This window comes from Artemia sp. Qi Xiang Cuo, chromosome 16 (genome assembly GCF_049724085.1).
Source record: "Artemia sp. Qi Xiang Cuo chromosome 16, ASM4972408v1, whole genome shotgun sequence".
In the NCBI taxonomy this organism is placed as follows: Eukaryota; Metazoa; Arthropoda; class Branchiopoda; order Anostraca; family Artemiidae; genus Artemia; species Artemia sp. Qi Xiang Cuo.
In genome coordinates, this window is record NC_142809.1 from 34,523,635 (window position 1) to 34,545,298 (window position 21,664).

The 21,664-nt window shown below is 36.4% G+C and overlaps 1 protein-coding gene across 1 annotated transcript in view; it reads left to right on the plus strand.

Annotated features, from left to right (window-relative positions):
- The window catches only part of LOC148942832 (beta-catenin-like protein 1), a 119,423-nt gene extending 99,049 nt beyond the window's left edge, over positions 1-20,374 (plus strand). The window contains exons 8-10 of the mRNA XM_089102370.1: positions 10,756-10,931; positions 11,942-12,122; positions 20,244-20,374. Of these exons, the coding sequence (XP_088958496.1) occupies positions 10,756-10,931; positions 11,942-12,122; positions 20,244-20,323 (437 nt within the window). The 3' untranslated portion in view covers positions 20,324-20,374. The remainder of the gene's footprint in view (positions 1-10,755; positions 10,932-11,941; positions 12,123-20,243) is intronic.
- Positions 20,375-21,664: the final 1,290 nt, after the last annotated feature.

Below are 21,664 nucleotides of genomic sequence, written 5' to 3' on the forward strand. Positions count from 1 at the left end.
GCAAATCTTTTGCAAAACAATAAGTAAATAAAGCACTAGTAATTTCTATTACGCTACATATATTTTATTTTCTAATAAGCTTGTATTCTTTGCTTATAATACAGTTCAGTTCTAGACTGGACAATAATGTCCATAAGAACGAAGATTGGGAGTTTGCCCATTAAGTTTGGTAAATTTTCATAATAATTTTTGATCCCTTTTACAAAATGGCCATCTCATTATTTTTGGTGATAGAGAATTTGTGCTAAATTTAGGCCAAAATGATGTTCAGTGACACAAAGTTGTGTAAAACCAGTTTATTTGAATGTGATTTTTTTTTGCTCTTTAAAAGACGTGCTAAAAAAAAGAAGAAGTTTTAATAAGGATTACCTCTAGTTTTCAGAACCATTGTCTTGATACCGTCTCCCACAGAAAGATCCATTGAATTCCCCCCTCCCAACATATGGTGTTCAAGTATACATAGATGACTGAAGTTCCAGGTGAAGCAACCAATTAGACCAAGCTTACAAATGGTTGTCTGTAATAATTGTTCATTTTGTTTATACGGCGACGCTATAGCGTTGCCTCTGATTTTAAATAAATTTGTTTTATATTATCGTGTCTAAAGATAAGTATGTGTTGCATCGTCATCTGTATAACGATTCCTTTTAATACTTAAGTTACTATGGGCTACTGTTCGTTCTATAATGTACTATGGATTCCAGTTCCTTCTTTAATGTAATCCTCTGTGTAATGATTCCTTATAATACTTCAGTTGCTATGGGCTACAGATCGTTCTTTATTGTAATTTTTGTTTTGATCTGACTCCTTTTTTAGGAGCTATGGGTTTTTATATTTCTTAACATTGGACGTGATAGTCTCTTACTAGGTTGCTTTCTACCGCTGCAACCCGGATTTCATCATTGCTTTTGTCACCCCAGTATCTACCCATTATTCTGGTAGCAACTTTTTTCTTATGTTTGTTTCGGTAATCTATATCGTTATCATACCGTTCCTTGCTCTTTTGTTTGGCTGTCTCTATTGTTGCTTCTCTGTAATCTTCATCATTATCATACCGTTCCTTAATCTTTTGTTTGGCTGTCTCAATTTTCGCATGTCTTTAAACTACATCATTATAATAACGCTGTTTGTCACTATCAATTTTCGCATCTCGATACGCCTGGTCGGTTGAATACCTTTGCTTTTCTCTTTTCAAGATGCTATCTCTGTTTTTTTGGCAGTACTGTTTTTTTAACTTGCGTGTAGCTTGCTTGATTGAAACCATTATGTGACCATTGGTTGAATTTTTAAGTCACGTATCAAGTATCAAGAACCTAACAAAAAATTAAAATAATTTTTAAATTTTCAGGTATTTTTTTAGTCTAAATTAAAAGATTAAAACCATTGTTCAGACACCATAAATATTTTTGCAGTTTATAAATTTAGCGATTCTGAACTAAAAACGAAAATAAAATAAAAATTAATTTTTTCAATTTTTACGTCACGTCGGTCATTAAGTCATATATGGTTATTAGTACACAATAGGTTTTAGATATTACGTCATGTCAATTATTACGTCATATATGGTTATTAGTAGATAATCGGTAAAATATTCGTTCTTTATTATAATTCAAGCCAATATATTTCCCTTGCTGTTCAAGCCAAAGGGCGGTAAGTTTCCTTTCAAGGGGTTTTGGACAAGGCGGTTCTAATGGTGTACTTTTGAATTTGATCGGACTCCTTTTTTAGGAACTATGGGTTTTTACATTTCTTAACATTGGACGTGATCGACTCTTACTAGGTAGCTAGCTACCGCTGCAACCCGGATGCTGCAACCCAGATTCACATATATATTATTATTTATGAGAGGCGGCCTGGCCGAGTGATCCAAGGCACTGGTGTTAGCCCCCAGTCTCTTCGGAGGCGTGGGTTCAAATCTTACCGCTGGTATACGATTATGTTTGAAAGACTGCAGTGTAAAAAGACATCAAAAATGCAGTTTTTGGTGGAAAAATTTATCCTGTTTTAAAAATAATTTATTTTAGTTACTATAGATTTTTAACCCAATCAATTTCCTTTAAATTGAGCCATTGAACAACTCTCTACGATGTTCCAGTGCCAAGCTATCTCTGGAAAAGAAGAAAAAAAGAAAAAAAAATATCCCGTTTAGGCAGAATGTTGTAGTAGCTGCCACTTTTCTTGATTTTCAAGCCAATATATTTCCCTTGTTGTTCAAGCCAAAAGGCGGTAAGTTTCCGTTCAAGGGGTTTCGGGCATGATGGTTATAATGGTGTACTTTAGAATTTGATCTGACTCCTTTTTTAGGAACTATGGGTTTTTACATTTCTTAACATTGGACGTGATCGTCTCTTACTAGGTTGCTAGCTACCGCTGCAACCCGGATAACATTGGACGTGATCGTCTCTTACTAGGTTGCTAGCTACCGCTGCAACCCGGATAGCTACCCCTGGAAGCACCGTATATCAGTTACTATGGACAAGATATCGTTCTTTACTGTAATCTAGCCTGCTCAATTCTTGCTTCTCTGTAATCTTTATCATTATCATACCGTTCCTTGCTCTTTTGTCTAGTCTGCTCAATTGTTGCTTCTCTATAAAGTTTATCATTATGATAACGCTCCTTGATCTTTTGTTTGGCTGTCTCAATTTTTACTTCTCGATACACCTGGACGGTTGAATACCATAGCTTTTGGTTTTTCTTATATTTGATGCGGTACTCTTCATCATTGTGATAACTCTCCTTGAATTTTTGTTTGGCTGTCTCAATTTTTGCATGTCTATAATCTTCATCATTCTGATAACACATCTTGCTGTTTTGTTTTGCTCTCTCAATTTTTACTTCTCGATACACCTGGTGGGTTGAATACCTTTTCTTTTCTCTTTTCAAGATACTATCTCTGCTGTTTGTGTAGTACTGTTTTTTTTAACTTGCGTGTATCTTGCTTTGCTCTAACCATTATGTGATTCATGAATGAGACCATTTACATCTTTGTCGTTCTTAATTAGTAATTATGACGTCACGGCGTAATGATTTTATTGACGTCATGGCGCAATGATATTATTTCATGACGTCTTCAGAAACCACAACATAATATCGTGTTTTTCTATTCACGCCATAGCTCTACTATAAAACTATGACGACATTCATTATTTATCTAGTAAGTTTTCAGACAAGGTAGTTCTAATGATCTACTTTTGTTTTGATCTGACTCTATTTTTAGGAGTGTTGGGTTTTTATAATTCTTAGCATTGGACTGATCGTCTCTTGCTATGTTGCTAGCAACTGCAGCAACCCAGATTCACATATATATTATTTATGAGAGGCAGCCTGGCCGAGTGGTCCAAGGCACTGGTGTTAGCCACCAGTCTCTTTGGAGACGTGGGTTCAAATCTTACCGCTGGTATAATGTTTGAAATACTGCAGTGTGAAAAGACATTGAAAATGCAGTTTTTGGTGGAAAAATTTATTCTCTTTTAGAAATAATTTATTTTAGTTACTATAGATTTTTAACCCAATTAATTTCCTTTAAAATGAGCTATTGAACAACTCTCTACGATGTTCCAGTGCCAAGCTATCTGTGGAAAAGAAAGAAAAGAGAAAAAAGAAAAAAAAATATCCCGTTTAGGCAGAATGTTGTAATAGCTACCACTTTTCTTGATTTTCAAGTCAATATATTTCCCTTGCTATTTCAAGCCAAGGAACAGAAAGTTTCCTATACAGGGGTTTCGGACAAGGTGGTTCTAATGGTGTACTTTTGAATTTGACCTGTCTCCTTTGTTAGGAACTAAGAGTTTTTATATTTCTTTCCATTGGACGTGATCGTCTCTTACTAAGTTACTAGCTACTGCTGCAACCTGGATTAAGCCACCCGTATCTTTCGAAGTGTGGGTTCAAATCCCAACGCTGCCAGTATTTCATACCAAAGCAAACAAAGTACTTGTTTTAGTCTTAAATTTATAATCTTACTTTAGTTACTACGGGTTGAAGTTCGTTCTTTACTGTAACAAAGCTATCTCTGGATAACAAGAAAGAAAAAAAATATCTCGTTTAGGCAGAATGTTGTAGTAGCTGCCACTTTTCTTTATTTTCAAGCCAATATATTTCCCTTGCTGTTCAAGCCAAATGACAGAAAGCTTCCTATACAGGGGTTTCGGACAAGGCGGTTCTAATGGTGTACTTTTTGTTTTGATCTGACTCCTTTTTTAGGAACTATGGGTTTTTACATTTCTTAACACATTGGACGTGATCGTCTCTTACTAGGTTGCTAGCTACCGCTGCAACCCGGATTTCATTATTGCTTTTGTCACCCCAGTATCTACCCATTATTCTGGTAGCAACTTTTTTCTTATGTTTGTTTCGGTAATCTATATCGTTATCATACCGTTCCTTGCTCTTTTGTTTGGCTGTCTCAATTGTTGCTTCTCTGTAATCTTCATCATTATCATACCGTTCCTTAATCTTTTGTTTGGCTGTCTCAATTTTCGCATGTCTTTAAACTATATCATTATAATAACGCTGTTTGTCACTATCAATTTTCGCATCTCGATACGCCTGGTCGGTTGAATACCTTTGCTTTTCTCTTTTCAAGATGCTATCTCTGTTTTTTTGGCAGTACTGTTTTTTTAACTTGCGTGTAGCTTGCTTGATTGAAACCATTATGTAACCATTGGTTGAATTTTTATGTCCCGTATCAAGTATCAAGAACCTAACAAAAAATTAAACTAATTTTTAAATTTTCAGGTATTTTTCTAGTCTAAATTAAAAGATTAAAACCATTGTTCAGACACCATAAATATTTTTGCAGTTTATAACTTTAGCAATTCTGAACTAAAAACGAAAATAAAATAAAAATTAATTTTTTCAATTTTTACGTCAAGTCGCTCATTAAGTCATATATGGTTATTAGTACACAATAGGTTTTAGATATTACGTCATGTCAATTATTACGTCATATATGGTTATTAGTAGATAATCGGTAAAATATTCGTTCTTTATTATAATTCAAGCCAATATATTTCCCTTGCTGTTCAAGCCAAAGGGCGGTAAGTTTCCTTTCAAGGGGTTTTGGACAAGGCGGTTCTAATGGTGTACTTTTGAATTTGATCTGACTCCTTTTTTTAGGAACTATGGGTTTTTACATTTCTTAATATTGGACGTGATCGACTCTTACTAGGTAGCTAGCTACCGCTGCAACCCGGATGCTGCAACCCAGATTCACATATATATTATTATTTATGAGAGGCAGCCTGGCCGAGTGGTCCAAGGCACTGGTGTTAGCCACCAGTTTCTTCGGAGGCGTGGGTTCAAATCATACCGCTGGTATACGATTATGTTTGAAAGACTGCAGTGTGAAAAGACATAAAAAAGCAGTTTTTGGTGGAAAAATTTATCCTGTTTTAGAAATAATTTATTTTAATTACTATAGATTTTTAACCCAATTAGTTTCCTTTAAAATGAGCCATTGAACAACTCTCTACGATGTTCCAGTGCCAAGCTATCTCTGGAAAAGAAGAAAAAAAGAAAACAAAAATATTCCTTTTAGGCAGAATGTTGTAGTAGCTGCCACTTTTCTTGATTTTCAAGCCAATATATGTCCCTCGCTGTTCAAGCCAAAGGGCGGTAAGTTCCTTTCAAAGGGGTTTTGTGCAAGGCGGTTCTAATGTTGTACTTTTAAATTTAATCTGACTCCTTTTTAGGAAACTATGGGTTTTTACATTTATTAACATTGGACGTGATCGTCTCTTACTAGGTTGCTAGCTACCGCTGCAACCCGGATAACATTGGACGTGATCGTCTCTTACTAGGTTGCTAGCTACCGCTGTAACCCGGATAGCTACCCCTGGAACCACCGTATATCAGTTACTATGGACAAGATATCGTTCTTTACTGTAATTTTTAACCCAATTAATTTCCTTTAAAATGAGCTATTGAACAACTCTCTACGATGTTCCAGTGCCAACCTATCTGTGGAAAAGAAAGAAAAAAGAAAAAAAAAAGAAAAAAATATCCCGTTTAGGCAGAATGTTGTAGTAGCTGCCACTTTTCTTGATTTTCAAGCCAATATATTTCCCTTGCTGTTCAAGCCAAGGGACAGAAAATTACCTATACAGGGGTTTCGGACAAGGCGGTTCTAATGGTGTCCTTTTTGTTTTGATCTGACTCCTCTGTTAGGAGCTATGGGTTTTTATATTTCTTAACATTGGACGTGATCGTCTCTTACTAGGTTGCTAGCTACCGCTGCAACCCGGATCTAGCCTGCTCAATTCTTGCTTCTCTGTAATCTTTATCATTATCATACCGTTCCTTGCTCTTTTGTCTAGCCTGCTCAATTGTTGCTTCTCTATAAAGTTTATCATTTTGATAACGCTCCTTGATCTTTTGTTTGGCTGTCTCAATTTTTACTTCTCGATACACCTGAACGGTTGAATACCTTTGCTTTTGGTTTTTCTTATATTTGATGGGGTAATCTTCATCATTGTGATAACTCTCCTTGAACTTTTGTTTGGCTGTCTCAATTTTTGCATGTCTATAATCTTCATCATTTTGATAACACATCTTGCTGTTTTGTTTCGCTCTCTCAATTTTTACTTCTCGATACGCCTGGTCGGTTGAATACCTTTGCTTTTCTCTTTTCAAGATACTATCTCTGTTGTCTGTGTAGTACTGTTTTTTTAACTTGCGTGCAGCTTGCTTTGATCTAACCATTATCTAAAAACGAATGAGACCATTTACATCTTTGTCGTTCTTAAGTAGTAATTATGACGTCACGGCGTAATGATTTTATTGACGTCATGGCGCAATGATATTATTTCATGACGTCTTCAGAAACCACAACATCATATCGTGTTTTTCTATTCACGTCATAGCTCTAATATAAAAAATGACGACATTCATTATTTATCTAGTAAGTTTTCAGACAAGGTAGTTCTAATGATATACTTTTGTTTTGATCTGACTCTATTTTTAGGAGTTTTGGGTTTTTATATTTCTTAGCATTGGACTGATCGTCTCTTGCTAGGTTGCTAGCTACTGCTGCAACCCAGATTCACATATATATTATTTATGAGAGGCAGCCTGGCCGAGTGGTCCAAGGCACTGGTGTTAGCCACCAGTCTCTTCGGAGGCGTGGGTTCAAATCGTACCGCTGGTATAATGTTTGAAATACTGCAGTGTGAAAAGACATCGAAAATGCAGTTTTTGGTGGAAAAATTTATTCTCTTTTAGAAATAATTTATTTTAGTTACTATAGATTTTTAACCCAATTACTTTCCTTTAAAATGAACCATTGAACAACTCTCTACGATGTTCCAGTGCCAAGCTATCTGTGGAAAAGAAAGAAAAGAGAAAAAAAGAAAAGAGAAAAAAAGAAAAAAAAATATCCCGTTTAGGCAGAATGTTGTAATAGCTGCCACTTTTCTTGATTTTCAAGCCAATATATTTCCCTTGCTGTTTCAAGCCAAGGGACAGAAAGTTTCCGGTAAGTTTCCTTTCAAGGGGTTTCGGACAAGGCGGTTCTAATGGTGTACTTTTGAATTTGATCTGACTCCTTTGTTAGGAACTATGGGTTTTTATATTTCTTAACATTGGACGTGATCGTCTCTTACTAGGTTGCTAGCTACCGCTGCAACCCGGATTAATATTTCAGTTTCTATGGGCTACAGTTCGTTCTTTAATGTAATTATGAGAGGCAACCTGGCCGAGTGGTCCAAGGCACTGGTGTTAGCCACCAGTCTCTTTGGAGGCGTGGGTTCAAATTTTACCGCTGGTAAACGATTATGTTTGAAAGACTGCAGTGTGAAAAGACATCGAAAATGCAGTTTTTGGTGGAAAAATTTATTCTCTTTTAGAAATAATTTATTTTAGTTACAAAAGGTTTTTAACCCAATTAATTTCCTTTAAAATGAGCTATTGAACAACCCTCTACGATGTTCCAGTGCCAAGCTATCTCTGGAAACAAAGAAAAAAAAAAGAAAAAAATATCCCGTTTAGGAAGAATGTTGTAGTAGCTGCCACTTTTCTTGATTTTCAAGCCAATATATTTCCCTTTCTGTTCAAGCCAAGGGACAGAAAGTTTCCTATACAGGGGTTTCGGACAAGGCGGTTCTAATGGTGTACTTTTTGTTTTGATCTGACTCCTTTTTTAGGAACTATGGGTTTTTATATTTCTTAACATTGGACGTGATCGTCTCTTACTAGGTTGCTAGCTACCGCTGCAACCCGGATAATCTTAAATATAGTGAAGTTGCCTATGCAAGTTAGTATAGGGAAGAGTTCGATCTTTATTATAATTTTGATCTGACTCTATTTTTTAGGAGTTTTGTTATATTTCTTAGCATTGGACTGATCGTCTCTTACTAGATTGCTAGCTACTGCTGCAACCCGGATTCACATATATATTATTTATGAGAGGCAACCTGGCCGAGTGGTCCAAGGCACTGGTGTTAGCCACCAGTCTCTTTGGAGGCGTGGGTTCAAATTTTACCGCTGGTAAACGATTATGTTTGAAAGACTGCAGTGTGAAAAGACATCGAAAATGCAGTTTTTGGTGGAAAAATTTATTCTCTTTTAGAAATAATTTATTTTAGTTACAAAAGGTTTTTAACCCAATTAATTTCCTTTAAAATGAGCTATTGAACAACCCTCTACGATGTTCCAGTGCCAAGCTATCTCTGGAAACAAAGAAAAAAAAAAGAAAAAAATATCCCGTTTAGGAAGAATGTTGTAGTAGCTGCCACTTTTCTTGATTTTCAAGCCAATATATTTCCCTTTCTGTTCAAGCCAAGGGACAGAAAGTTTCCTATACAGGGGTTTCGGACAAGGCGGTTCTAATGGTGTACTTTTTGTTTTGATCTGACTCCTTTTTTAGGAACTATGGGTTTTTATATTTCTTAACATTGGACGTGATCGTCTCTTACTAGGTTGCTAGCTACCGCTGCAACCCGGATAAATAAAGATTCTATTAATAACTGCTTGACTAACACCGTTGATGACGAACTATATCGATCCTTTGTTTAATTATCAAATTTATTATCTTGTCTTATATGTAACTTACTTTTAATAAGTCTCTGATGGTACAAGTGGTTAGGATAGCTGGCTCTCACCCAGTTGTCCCTAATTCGATTCGTGGTATGGGAAATTTTTACTTATTTTGATTTCTTAAGGATATAAATAAAATAAATTTGTATTATACTATGATTTCTTAAGATAAGTGTGTTGCATCATCATCAGATAAAATTTATCTCTTACTAGGTTTCTAGCTACCTCTGCAACACGGAAAGCTGTCCGGATTTATTTAAAATCAAATGTAACCTCGTATGACATAATATATACCACAAACCTTTTTTTTCCTGTTGTATCAGTTACTATGGGATAGACTTCGGTCCTTACTGTAATTTTTAACCCCATCAATTTCCTTTAAAATGAGCTACTAAACAGCTCTCTACAATGTTCCAGTGCCCCGCTTTATGAGGAAAAGGAAAAAATGAAAATAAAAAAATATACTAAACTTTTTTTAGGAATATATTTCTAATTTTGGGTTTCTAAGAACTGTTTTACCTATTGGGGCCCCATTAGGGGCTCAAAATTTAATTTCCCCCAGAAGTAATGACTAAATTACGAAAGAGGATAAAAAAGGCATCATGTTATGTATTCACGTTCATCCTAGTTAAACTATGTACATTAGCCATTAAATTATTGCTGATTAAAGTAAATTAACAAAGTTGTAGAAGAATTATTGTTAATATTACCTTGCGATAGCGTCATGGATAAAGCTTCACCTTCTGACCAAAGGCTGGCAGGTTCGATCCCACGTGTCGCAAGGAAATGATGTTCTGTAGATGCATATAAAATTTTGTTTTTATATTTTTATTCCGTATAAGAAAAATTTATTCTTTTCACAGCCAGTATCAAAGGTGTCTGGCCTCGTCAATTCAAACTATCTATATTGGCTCCCTTTGATAAAAGGAGTTTAAGAATGTCACAGTATTTATACTGTACTGCAACATGTAAGACTGTTTGGCATGCTGGAGCCTCCGGACTCGGTGGTTCGGTCGTGCTAAGGTTGATCAAAGACTTACCACCAAAGAAAGGCTTCAAAATTTATTTTCACTACTGGTTCGCTAGCATGCCACTAATCGTTCACTTGAAGTTGATCGGATATGATTGTGTGGCAACACTCCAAAAAGACCAAGTCAAAGGTTGTACGCTCATCGACGAGAAGGACTTGAAAAAAGAAGGAAGAGGAGTAACTGATTGGAGAGTCGAGACTTGCAACGATGTCGCCGTAATCCGTTGGTTCGATAATAAAGCCATTACTCTAGCATCGACCTATTGTGCAGTCGAGCCTAGGTATACTTGTCTGAGGTGGGACTTTTCAAATAAAACTCGAATTGAGGTGGTGCGTCCTGTGATCGTCAAAGAATACAACAAGTATATGGGTGGCGTCGATTTATCAGAAATGTTGACTGCCTTGTATGGAACCCAAATACGGTCAATGAGATGGTACATGAGAATCTTCTACTACCTTGTCGACGTGACTACTACCTTGGCATCGTGACTCTGTAGCCAATTTTATAGGATTTTTTTTAACCATTTAATTTTGTTTATGTGTCAAATTGTTTTTCCCTTCTTCTTAATTTGGTGGCTTTTTTTTATACTGAAATGGGGATTCGGCCCATCTGGGTTGTAATTGACAATTATTTAAAATAATTCTTATCCTTTCCTTGAATGCAAGTCTTTAAACAGCCTTTTTTTCAGAGCATGTATTGTCTATAATAGCCAACATTTTTCGCCATTGTCAAGGCCCACAACGACAAAGATTGTTGGCAAAATTTGCTGAGAACGACTTTGAAAAAGTCGAAAGACTGATGGAACTGCATTTCAAATATACTGAAAAAGTTACCAAATCCGATCGAGAGATACAGGATGCAGAGGTAATTGCTTTTCCTTCTTCTTTTAAGGATTTTGGTGATGACAGGAATTCCACACACTTTTTAAACATAAAAAATGTGCTTTGATTCCTTGTTATATACTTTTCACTCTTAAAACGCATGTGAAAAGAAATTCTGAAGTATCCGAGTCAAATATTTTTTTGGTTGAAATTGTTTTTTCTTTTTAATTTAGTTTATAGTAATGGCATTCTTTTACAATATCAATGACTTCTGTTGTTTATCAACAAAAAGTAGACAATTCAAAATCACGATCTCTCAAAATCATCTGGTCAAATAAACTGAATTCTCAAAACTAGCTCTTTACCTTAGCACTGACCTTGGTTGAAATTTTTAGATAATTATAATAGTATTGTAGACATTAACGATTGAATTTTCTGGTCCTACTGATCGCATCCTTTTTCGTGGGGGGGGGTCAGTAATGCTTTAGTTTTTAGAATTTTGCTGGTGTAAAACCACTAGTTACTTTATTTGAGTGTTTTGTAGATTTGTCTTACGTAATATGCGAAGAAGTAGTCTTAGCTCGTTTTAAGTTTCAACTTGCTCTACTCTTTACTTCCGTTGAAGAGAGAGAAATTTTTAACCTGATTGATTGAATTGATTTAATGTAACTACACACAACGGGCAAATAAATCCATTGCTTCACCTGAACAGATTGCGAAAGCTAAGTTAGGACTCTTTTTCCAACAAGCTATTTTCCAATTGTATGTCAATTGCAAAGGTAGGTTTTCTTATGCTTTTGTGAGATTCAGCTGGCTTGAAAATGTTTTTCAAGCTCATTAAATGTTTTTAATGTTTTCAAAGTATGTGTTTAAATGTGTATGTTTGAGCAGGCCTATCTGTTTTCTAATTCGTGTTTTTTTGCCTTTCCTATTTTACAATCTTTATTACTCATAGACTTTTGTCCCCACTGCTAAATATTTTTATCCCCACAGGGATAAAAATATTATTTTAGGTTTCAATGGTGTTTTAAATAAAAAAGATCTTTATTGTAGAATGAAGATGAGGAAGCAACCTACTTGCGTCGTTTGGACAATGGCCTCTTTGTTCTACAGATGGTTGATTATATTATACTAGAGGTCGCTGTTTCTGGCCCACCTCAGATTCGTGATCGAGTATTGCACATACTTAGTCTTCGTGGCGGTTCGGTGCAACAAATTAGGGAGATTATCAGAGGTTATTTATATTATTTTTTTTTCTCTACAAATTTACTTCTTCAGTTCTTTTTTTCCTCCAAACCGTTGATTTTTTTCAATTTTCTTCCTAAAATAGTCGAGGAGGTCGTGCAAAAAAAAAAAAAAAAAAAAAAAAAAAAAAAAAAAAAAAAAAATTAGTCACTTGTGATTGACGGGTTTCATTGCAGTTTGAGAGGGACTGATGCTGATAAATGCTTGCATTGTATTATTGAACTCCTTTGTCCGTGAGGACAAGGGCTCGAGTCCGGGTGTCGCTGATTATTTGGTTTGGTACGGGGGACGTAACTCTGTAAGATCAGCCAGAGTGGATCCGGCTTTAAATGGATACCCACTAGCGGATCTAGAGCAAAATCTTGGGGGGGGGGGCGGGCAACTGGACCAAGGGTGACAATGTGATTCGAACACAATACTAGGTTGGGGTGTCGATATCGCTTTCGTCAGACGAGTTTGTTGTGTGAATCTGGGTGGTGGTGATGTAAAACGACCTAGAAGCTAGTCCAACAGAACGTCTCAATGGGTGATCATGACAATTCCACCTAGTAAAATGGGAACAAGTCTGTTGATACTATTCGAGTCATGTCTGTAACAACAACCTAGACCACACTTTAAATGTCGCTCATTATTCATTGCAAAAGCCTCAAAATTAAAGTGAAAAGAAAATTGAACCAAAAAAAAAAATAAAAAAATAAAAAAAATAAAAGGCAATACTAGAGTATCAGATTCAGTCTCCAAGCCTTTCTGATGGCAAACGAATCAATGACATCTTCTGTTTTCGGCAGTTCATTCCTGTATGTTTGCATAAACAACAGCACCGCCAACCTCTCTACTGAAATTGTGCTCCTTACTACAGAACACCTCCTGTCGACCTTGGAGAACATTCTTTCTGCCTCGCATTTTGGCCCTGGAAGCGTCATAAGGGTTGTCAGCAAAACAAACATGTTCGGGAAAATCTGCTTCTGACAGCGATTGACAGCCGAAATGGCCGTGCTTCTCGTAGCCTTCCTTGAGATCGTGCCAACTCTTGCTATGGATAACTGCTGAAATTAATGATAAAAGAAAAGAATGCTAGTGAAGGTAGGCGACCGTAAATAAGGATGTTTTTGGTGCATACTTCTTCGCCCTCTAGCTCTTTCAGACCTAGTAAGTGGTAACTATATATGCCGTGGGTATGTATATGGAGAGCATCCATTTTGATGGTGTAGAACCCATACCGCCTTTTGAACAAAACTTCCATCAACGAAAAGCTTTATTTTTTTTGCTGACAACTAAAGATAACTATCATCTGCCAAAAAAGGTGGACTTTCCGACCATTTATATTCTAAACCACTAAAGGAATCTGGCTCATAACAAAGAAGGATATAAAAAATGAAATATTAAAAAAGTGAATAGAAATGGCAAAAATTTGGGCTCGAAAACCAACACTTTTGTGTTATTAGGTCGGAAAGGTCGAGAGCGCCGTGAAGTAGACCGATCCAGTATTCAGACAAAAAAAAGCTAAGTCTTCAAGTTGCAATGGTTGCCTTAGCCTTTTCCACTTTTTCCAGATGCTAAAATACACTTTCAAAAAGCTGGATTCCCCAGTTGCAAAGGGGTGCTTGAAAGGGGGCCGTATATACATATAAAACCAGGGGGGAAAGCGAAAACAGCCCCATTAAAATTGGATGCTCTACTGACTTACTTCTGTGCTATGGGCCTTTGACGATCGAAATTGTACCGTGAATTTGAACCGATTCGATAGTTCAAGACAAATTAAAAAACTAAATTTTCAATTAGCAAGCGGTGGGTTTTTTTGCATATAAGGCGAGGGTAGTACTTTGCGAAAATCAAGCCAAGTTGCTATTCAGTGGATTCCTGGACACAATCGATTTAGTGGAAATGAATCAGCAGATAGAGCTGACAAACAATCTGTTAAAGAGGGTACCCTGTTTGAAAGAGTCACTCCCGAATTTGTTTTTGTTTGCCTTGGTCAGATGCTAAAGGGTTTCGAAAAGCTGAGTGCCCAGGTGGCAGGGGGTGTCTTCATGGGGACGGTGTCCCTCCCCCCCCCATTCCCGTAGGAACGTAGAAAAGGGGGAAGCTAGCAGCAATTAAAGTTTTTATGCCGGTTTTACAGATAGTTACTGAACGGGTTGAGACACTTAATTTTTTTTTGCTGTTAATTCGGTAAATAAGCTACGACTAATTGACCAAATTGACAAGTTTACTTAAAAAAAAGAGTAAAAAGAGAAAGGAATGAGGATGCCAGAAAAATGTTGAGCCCCCCCCCCCTGGATCCAGCACTGTCGGTACATTGAGAAATCTGGGGAGGTTGAACAGGAAGGATGTGCGAAAGCACAGGATGGCTGGCTTCTAACCCCTAATTGCACTTCCTGGCTGAAGGGCCATGAAACTGAGATCAGCACTGCCGGTAGGGACTGTAAAGTCCCTACCTTCTTTTCTTTTTCTATTCTTCTATTCTTTACTTTTTTTTTAATTCGTAACGCAGATTGTATCCAAACCACAAATGAAGAAAAAGAACTGAGATAGAAGATCAAAGAAAAATTTTATTTTAAAATCTAATTAGGAAAATGCCCTTGAAGCAAAATATCCCCTCACAAGGCTTCATTCTGAGCTAAACATATGTTGTAATTTGCATCTCTGTTGAGAAAGAATTGGCGAAAGTAAGAGTGGTTAAGCCCAAAACCATCTGTTAAATAATACTAAAATGAGGTTAAAATAAAAAAAAGGATGTTTGACTAACGTTTTCTAATCCTTTCAAAGATTCCAAATGAACAAATTTTAGGCACAGGTGTTCGTAGTGCTAGCTACCGCTGGCACCAATGTTCGTGGTGTTTAGTTACCAGTGTTATACTGGTAGGCCACAACGCCACTGGCGTGGTAATATACGGGTGTCACCACTTATTGGAGGGGAAAGCCCCGGCCCCAAATTATAATGCTATGCCCGTGTCTACCACACCGGTTCTGTAAATATCGCGTTTGGTACTACCCTATTTACAGTATACCCTGTCCCAGGGTACGATAACGTGATCGAGTGGTCAAATGGCCACTTTCTAAAGCCAAATGTACCTGCCTTGGGTTACGACTAGAAAATCTCTTAACTCTCTCCTTGGAGGTAACAAACCTCCCTGTCAATATAATAATGACGGTACCTCGTAGCTCTATTCCTACCCTGCCTGGGTTACGGAAAATAGTACACAGTTTCTATAAAATACCTTACTTGTATTCTTCCAAAAGGGTCACATATAACAACTCAAAAACGGAACTCAAAATGGAACTAAAAGTAAAAATCTTACAATTAATCAATACACTTTCAGACGCGCGCGTGCGCGCGCACCTCTGACCAAAGGCGATGAATGGCCGAATCAAATCAGACTCCCAGCATCCTTTGAAGCTTTTCAAACTCTAAATTTAAGCAGTATGAGTCATAGCTCAACTGGCTTTTTCAACCACTCGCTAATTAGTGGATTCTTCAGAAATCGTAATAAAAACTTTCCTGGGGTTTAGATATTCAACATAAATGAAGTTAAATTTATAAAAAGGCATTTGTCTGAAACAAAAGAGGCCAAAGGTCCCAACAACTCCCTCCTAAGAAAAATGACCGCCATCACGCCATGGGTCAGAGCACAAAACAGAAACATAAAATAAATAACACCAACTTCAAAATCACCAAACTTGCTTATCTTCTTTTCTTTCTTCTACCAATGCCTGTATTTCCACCGCTTGGCTGAGGATTCGTCGTCATCCCCACGTCTCTACCGTAGGACCACCATGGTCTTGATCGTATAGCATCCGCATTTGGTTTTCAAAGTTGAAGTCCCCAAGATTCGTAGAAATTCATTGTGCACAGCACAATCAAAAACAAAAAATTTCTTGCTCTCACGAATTTACATTTCAGAGGAACTGAGAATCGGTTTCTGGCCCTTTCGATATTTTCAGTCTTCGTGAAAAATTAGCTGGACTTGCCTCTTAATTTCCATCTGAAGAAACAACCTCACCTATCAATAAAAAAATGAACTGCCTATTGACATAATTTCATATAACCCCAGACTAAAAAGGCGAAGGCAACTGGAACCGAGAGGGATCCTGGAAAACAAACTAAAAATTTGAATGAATCTTGAATCGCTTTTTTCTGGGCCTTGTACTCCAAAATAGTCGAATGAGTACTGCCAGGTAATAAAGACTGAAGACAATATTTCAAAATAAAAAAACAAGGCCCTATCCGAGGGCTCACAGCATGTCTGTTAGTTGTGCATTAAAGACAAGAGCCATCTTTTACATCTTGCCGCAGGGGATCTTCCCCAAGGAATTCCTTCACCTCATAAGGGATCAAACCCTCTTTTGAGTTGATCAAACCAATATCAGATTCCTTCCCAAATTTCTTCAATTCAACCCAAAATTCAGTGTCATTCAATCTTTCCGTAACCTGTTGTTGACAAGTCAATTCTATGTCAGGATTATCTGTAGTTTCTCTTAATTTGTCATGGGTCTTCTCCTCCCTCCTAAGATTTTCCGTCTTATTATAATTTTGCAATTTTTCTAGTGGATCTTGAACCTCTTTGTCCCCTCTATTATTTATTTTAGCTAGGCACAGCCAAGATAACTTTTTATTTTTCTCCACAACATGCTAAATCTCCAAAGTTTGTCTTTTTTCTAAACTTCTCTTTTCATCTATACTTTCATCAGTTTTCTCATTCGTGCAAAATAATAAATCATTGTTAAATCTGAATTGGCCTCCAGTGTCCACCATATTAGACTGCATTTCTTCATTGTATCTCCGTTTAATATCTCTTCTCTCTCTTTTACTCTTCTTTATTCTTACCGCAGAAACAATCATTTCATTATTAAATGGGAATTAAACTCTGGCATTTGGTTTATCATATTCTACCATAATTTTTAGAACATTTAGAGGAAAAGTGCGTACAATAAGTTTCGTCTGCTTTCTCACTAGCACCCTCAGCGTTTCATTTTGGCCTGTACTTGTTAGCGTCTCATATTCATTAAAAGTTTTCTCAAGTTTTCTGTCATTTGCAAATTTTCCTGAAAAATCAATTTCGCGCGTCTTATTTTCAATATTATATGGTCTTATTACTTCCGCATCCCATTTTTATGGATTATCAACATTTTGAACACGCGTATCATGTATTTCGTTTTTCCGATAGTGTGGCACAGCCTCCCCATTTGTTTTATGTGCCGGTCCACCGTCCCGCCTAGTCAGCGACGTTGTATATTTTCTCCTAAAAGTGTTTAATGTTTGGTAATTTTCATTTTTTCATAATTTATTCTTAGACTAATTAGCATGGCTACCCAATAGACATGAAGTGACTTGTGATAACATTTTACCTTTCGGGATTCTCCAGCGGGCTCCGCTTATGTCCATAATGGTTCTTTTAAACTCTTGTTGATCTCTCTTTTGTTTTTCTCTAGCTGTTTTATCATTCTCCTTTTTTCGTTCTCTGGCTATTCTATCAGCCTCTTCCCTTTTTTCTCTAGCTATTCTTTCTTTCTCTCTTTCTTGTCTATCTCTCTCGTCTTCTTGTTCTCTGGCTATTCTCACTTCCTTCAAGAAATTTAATATTTGTTGTGTCATATCTATTTGAGTGCTTTCTCGCGAGCTCCTGCTGGATCTCGATTTAACACTGCTCCTTCTACTCGGACTAATTTGGTCCCGTCTGTCATTATTTCTTCTTAATTAATTTTCTGAATATGTTCGTTCTCTATCCGTATTGTTTCTTTCTTTATAGGCTACTCTAGCCCTTTCGTCCTGTTTTCTATTCTTCTAATTTCATCTTTCTCAGCCTGCATTTTTCCTTATATTCTTGGTGCTCTCTCTCAAAGGCCTCCATATTTGCCTTTCTTTCTATTTTCCTACTTTTTCTATGGGCTTCACTTGCCCTTGAGTTAATCTCATCTCTGTCCGACATAATTTCAACATTTCGTTAACTGAAATTACCTCTTCAGTCTAAATGAAAATTCTCTTATCCATGTAACTTCCGGTTTACCGCGAAAAATTGCTTTGACACGCAGTAATTTTAGCCTTATATTTTTGAATACTAATTAGTTGCGCGATATATTGATTCATAAATTTCTCGATTATGACATCACAAGGCATATACCATAATAGATATTCATAATTGTGTTAATTGACTCAGTATTTCTTTCTTTTCTCTTTATATGTGACCACACTAAGATATTATCACTATGTAGGCTAACTCGACTAGTCTCTTCGAAAACGCGGAATTCTTTTATTATCAGTGTTGTCGATAGCTCTTTTTCTTGCTGCCACCAATGTTCGTAGTGCTAGCTACCGCTGGCACCAATGTTCGTGGTGTTTAGTTACCAGTGTTATACTGGTAGGCCACAACGCCACTGGCGTGGTAATATACGGGTGTCACCACTTATTGGAGGGGAAAGCCCTGCCCTCAAATTATAATGCTATGCCCGTGTCTGCAAATATCGGGTTTGGTACTACCCTATTTACAGTATACCCTGTCCCAGGGTACAATAACGCGATCGAGTGGTCAAATGGCCACTTTCTAAAGCCAAATGTTCCTGCCTTGGGTTACGGCTAGAAAATCTCTTAACTCTCTCCTTGGAGGTAACAAACCTCCCTGTCAATATAATAATGAAGGTACATCGTAGCTCTATTCCTACCCTGCCTGGGTTACGGAAAATAGTACACAGTTTCTATAAAATACCTTACTTGTATTCTTCCAAAAGGGGTCACATATAACAACCTCAAAAACGGAACTCAAAATTGAACTCAAAATGGAACTAAAAGTAAAAATCTTACAATTAATCAATACACTTTAAGACGCGCACTTGCGCGCGCACCTCTGACCAAAGGCGATGAATGGCCGAATCAAATCAGACTCCCAGCATCCTTTGAAGCTTTTCAAACTCTAAATTTAAGCAGTATGAGTCATCGCTCAACTGGCTTTTTCAACCACTCGCTAATTAGTGGATTCTTCAGAAATCGTAATAAAACTTTCCTGGGGTTTAGATATTCAACATAAATGAAGTTAAAGTTATAAAAAGGCATTTTTCTGAAACAAAAGGGGCCAAAGGTCCCAACAACAGGTATATAACTCCGGGTACAAATGTGAAGATTATTTATTTAAGATGTAATTATTTAAAATAGACTTTTAAATAGTAGTAAATATGTAGCACAAGTACTTGGGCAGAATTAGATGAAACTCTAGTTGAAACAAATAAATTATAATGCACACACTAATTTCGGAGAGAGAAAATTTTGATTTTTTTTCTTAAAATTTCATTTAAGAATGCCAGTATTCCTTTTATCTTTCTGATTCAATTTATAGTCTTCTGAAAATACGAGGTTCTATTCAAGTGGGTTCCAGACATAAGAAACAGTGTGTTGAATTGGGAAACCTTCTCTTTTCGTCGAACGAAACCAACCATGAAATATTTCCTTTTTAACTAGAGGTAGGATGATTGTACTAATAAGGTGAATGATCGAACAAATATTGGAACGAACCTGGGAATCTACTATTTAAGAAATATAACAAAAGGATGCAATAGACAGTCTGGACGGGTTTGATTAGCGAGTGGAACGTACTGTGGCTACAATTAGGGGGAAGAATGTGCCTGCTGGATTTCTTTGCCCCCCCCCCCTTAAATTTTGAAAAAGCCTTTTTTGGGTTTTTTCATTGAAAATATCTTTTTGGTATTTTTATTGAACAAATTAATAAAAAACAACAAATTTACCTAGATTTTGAAAATTACAATTTGTACCCCCCCCCCTCCTCTAAAATTTTGTAAATTGACGCCATTGGGAGCATACGAGTCCCAATCAGAACAAAATCTCTGTGTTTCAAATACGAAACTGTGTTTTAAAATTCCCTCTAAGTTTAAGTCTTTTTTAACAATACATTTGGTGCCCCGCAGTTTTTTTTCTTCTATTATGCTTTTATTTATGTGTACTGTATTTAATCACCCCCTGAAGGGCAACGAACATCTCGAACATCAACGAACATCAACGAACAGATTTTAGGTTTCCAGTTTCACTAAAATACATAATTGCTTTTGAGACACCTTGTATATGCCCGGGAATGTTTGTAAATATTTTTATGTTTTCTTTCAGAATATGTTAGCAATTTTGGAGAAGATAAAAACGCTACGTCAGAAAAACAAAGGTTTTTGGATCTGCTTGGCAGATTTTAGTTTTATTTTTTATGAGAATTTCTTTTATATTATATAAATAATCGTAATTTATTTATCTAGATTCGATTTGCTAGTTCTTTTTTTTTGTATAATCTTTATACGATCAGGGCAAACCATAGGGAATTGTGTGATGGGTTTTTTTTTTTTTTTTTTTTTTTTTTTTTTTTTTTTTTTTTATATCTATCTACAGTTTTCCCCAACAACGTTCTGATTTGTTAGAGAAATTCACTAATAATCGTCAGTAAGAATCAGTTGTCTAGTACAACTGATATTGTCAAATTTCTGTTAGAGCGGCGAATCTGATCGAACTATCGCTTGGAATGGATAACTGAGTATATAAAATTACAAAGTCGATAGAAGTTAGCATCCAAAAATCATAGAAGAATGCATGATAAGGAACTAAAGTGTCTACCCCCCCCCCCACCTGAGTCTATAATTCACTGACTCTAGTCCCAGGCCTGTTGCTCGGAAGGGAGGAGGGCTGTGAAACAAGTCATAACTTTAAAGTTCTGTGTTCTTATGAAACATATACATTTAATTTTACTAATAAATGCCCCTGACCAATAAACAAATGGTTCATCGTTGTCCGTATGAGAATAAAAGTTAAAAGCCAATGAGAGCTTGGTTTCCGAAAACATCACTCTCCCGATACTTTAGATTTTATTATAGAGAATTTGTGAGCCTTGTACCCTACTTTAGTGGTTCTTTTTCTATATTCTTTGTTTGAAATGTCGAAACCGCCTTGAGAAATATACAGAGTTGTTTTCCCTTGTTTCTAAAAGTCTAGTTTCGTTTCAAAATTATATTTGTCATATTGAAGATATAAAATAAGCCCTATTTTTTCAATTTTTGAGGGATCTAGTCCTATGTTTAGAAAGCTTATACGAAGATGCAAAAGAAAATATAAGAAGAAGTGATAACTTTTTAAGCAATCTCGGCTTATCACGCATCTTTGGTAATTTCTTCATTTTTCATATTTTAGAAATTGTCATAGGAATCTATGATGAGACCCACTGCATTCCACAGCAAGCCGCCAACGTCGTTGAACGACTAGGAGAGTACCTTATGTAATATGAGTACTAGGAATATGTTTTTTTATTTTGCATATGCAAGCTTATACTATTCTGTAATCTCGGAAAAAAATCTCGAAAAAAAATTTAATGTGGTTAATTTGAGTCGATGGGCATTTAATTTATTAAATCGTACTTGTACACTGTAAATAGTGTATACACTACGGTTGCCGAAGATAGGCCAGGTTTCAGGAAGAAATCAAAGGAAAGGTGGATCTCTACCACATAGAAGTTGATGGACGAGTGTAAGGTAATTAAGCAGACCTTACTG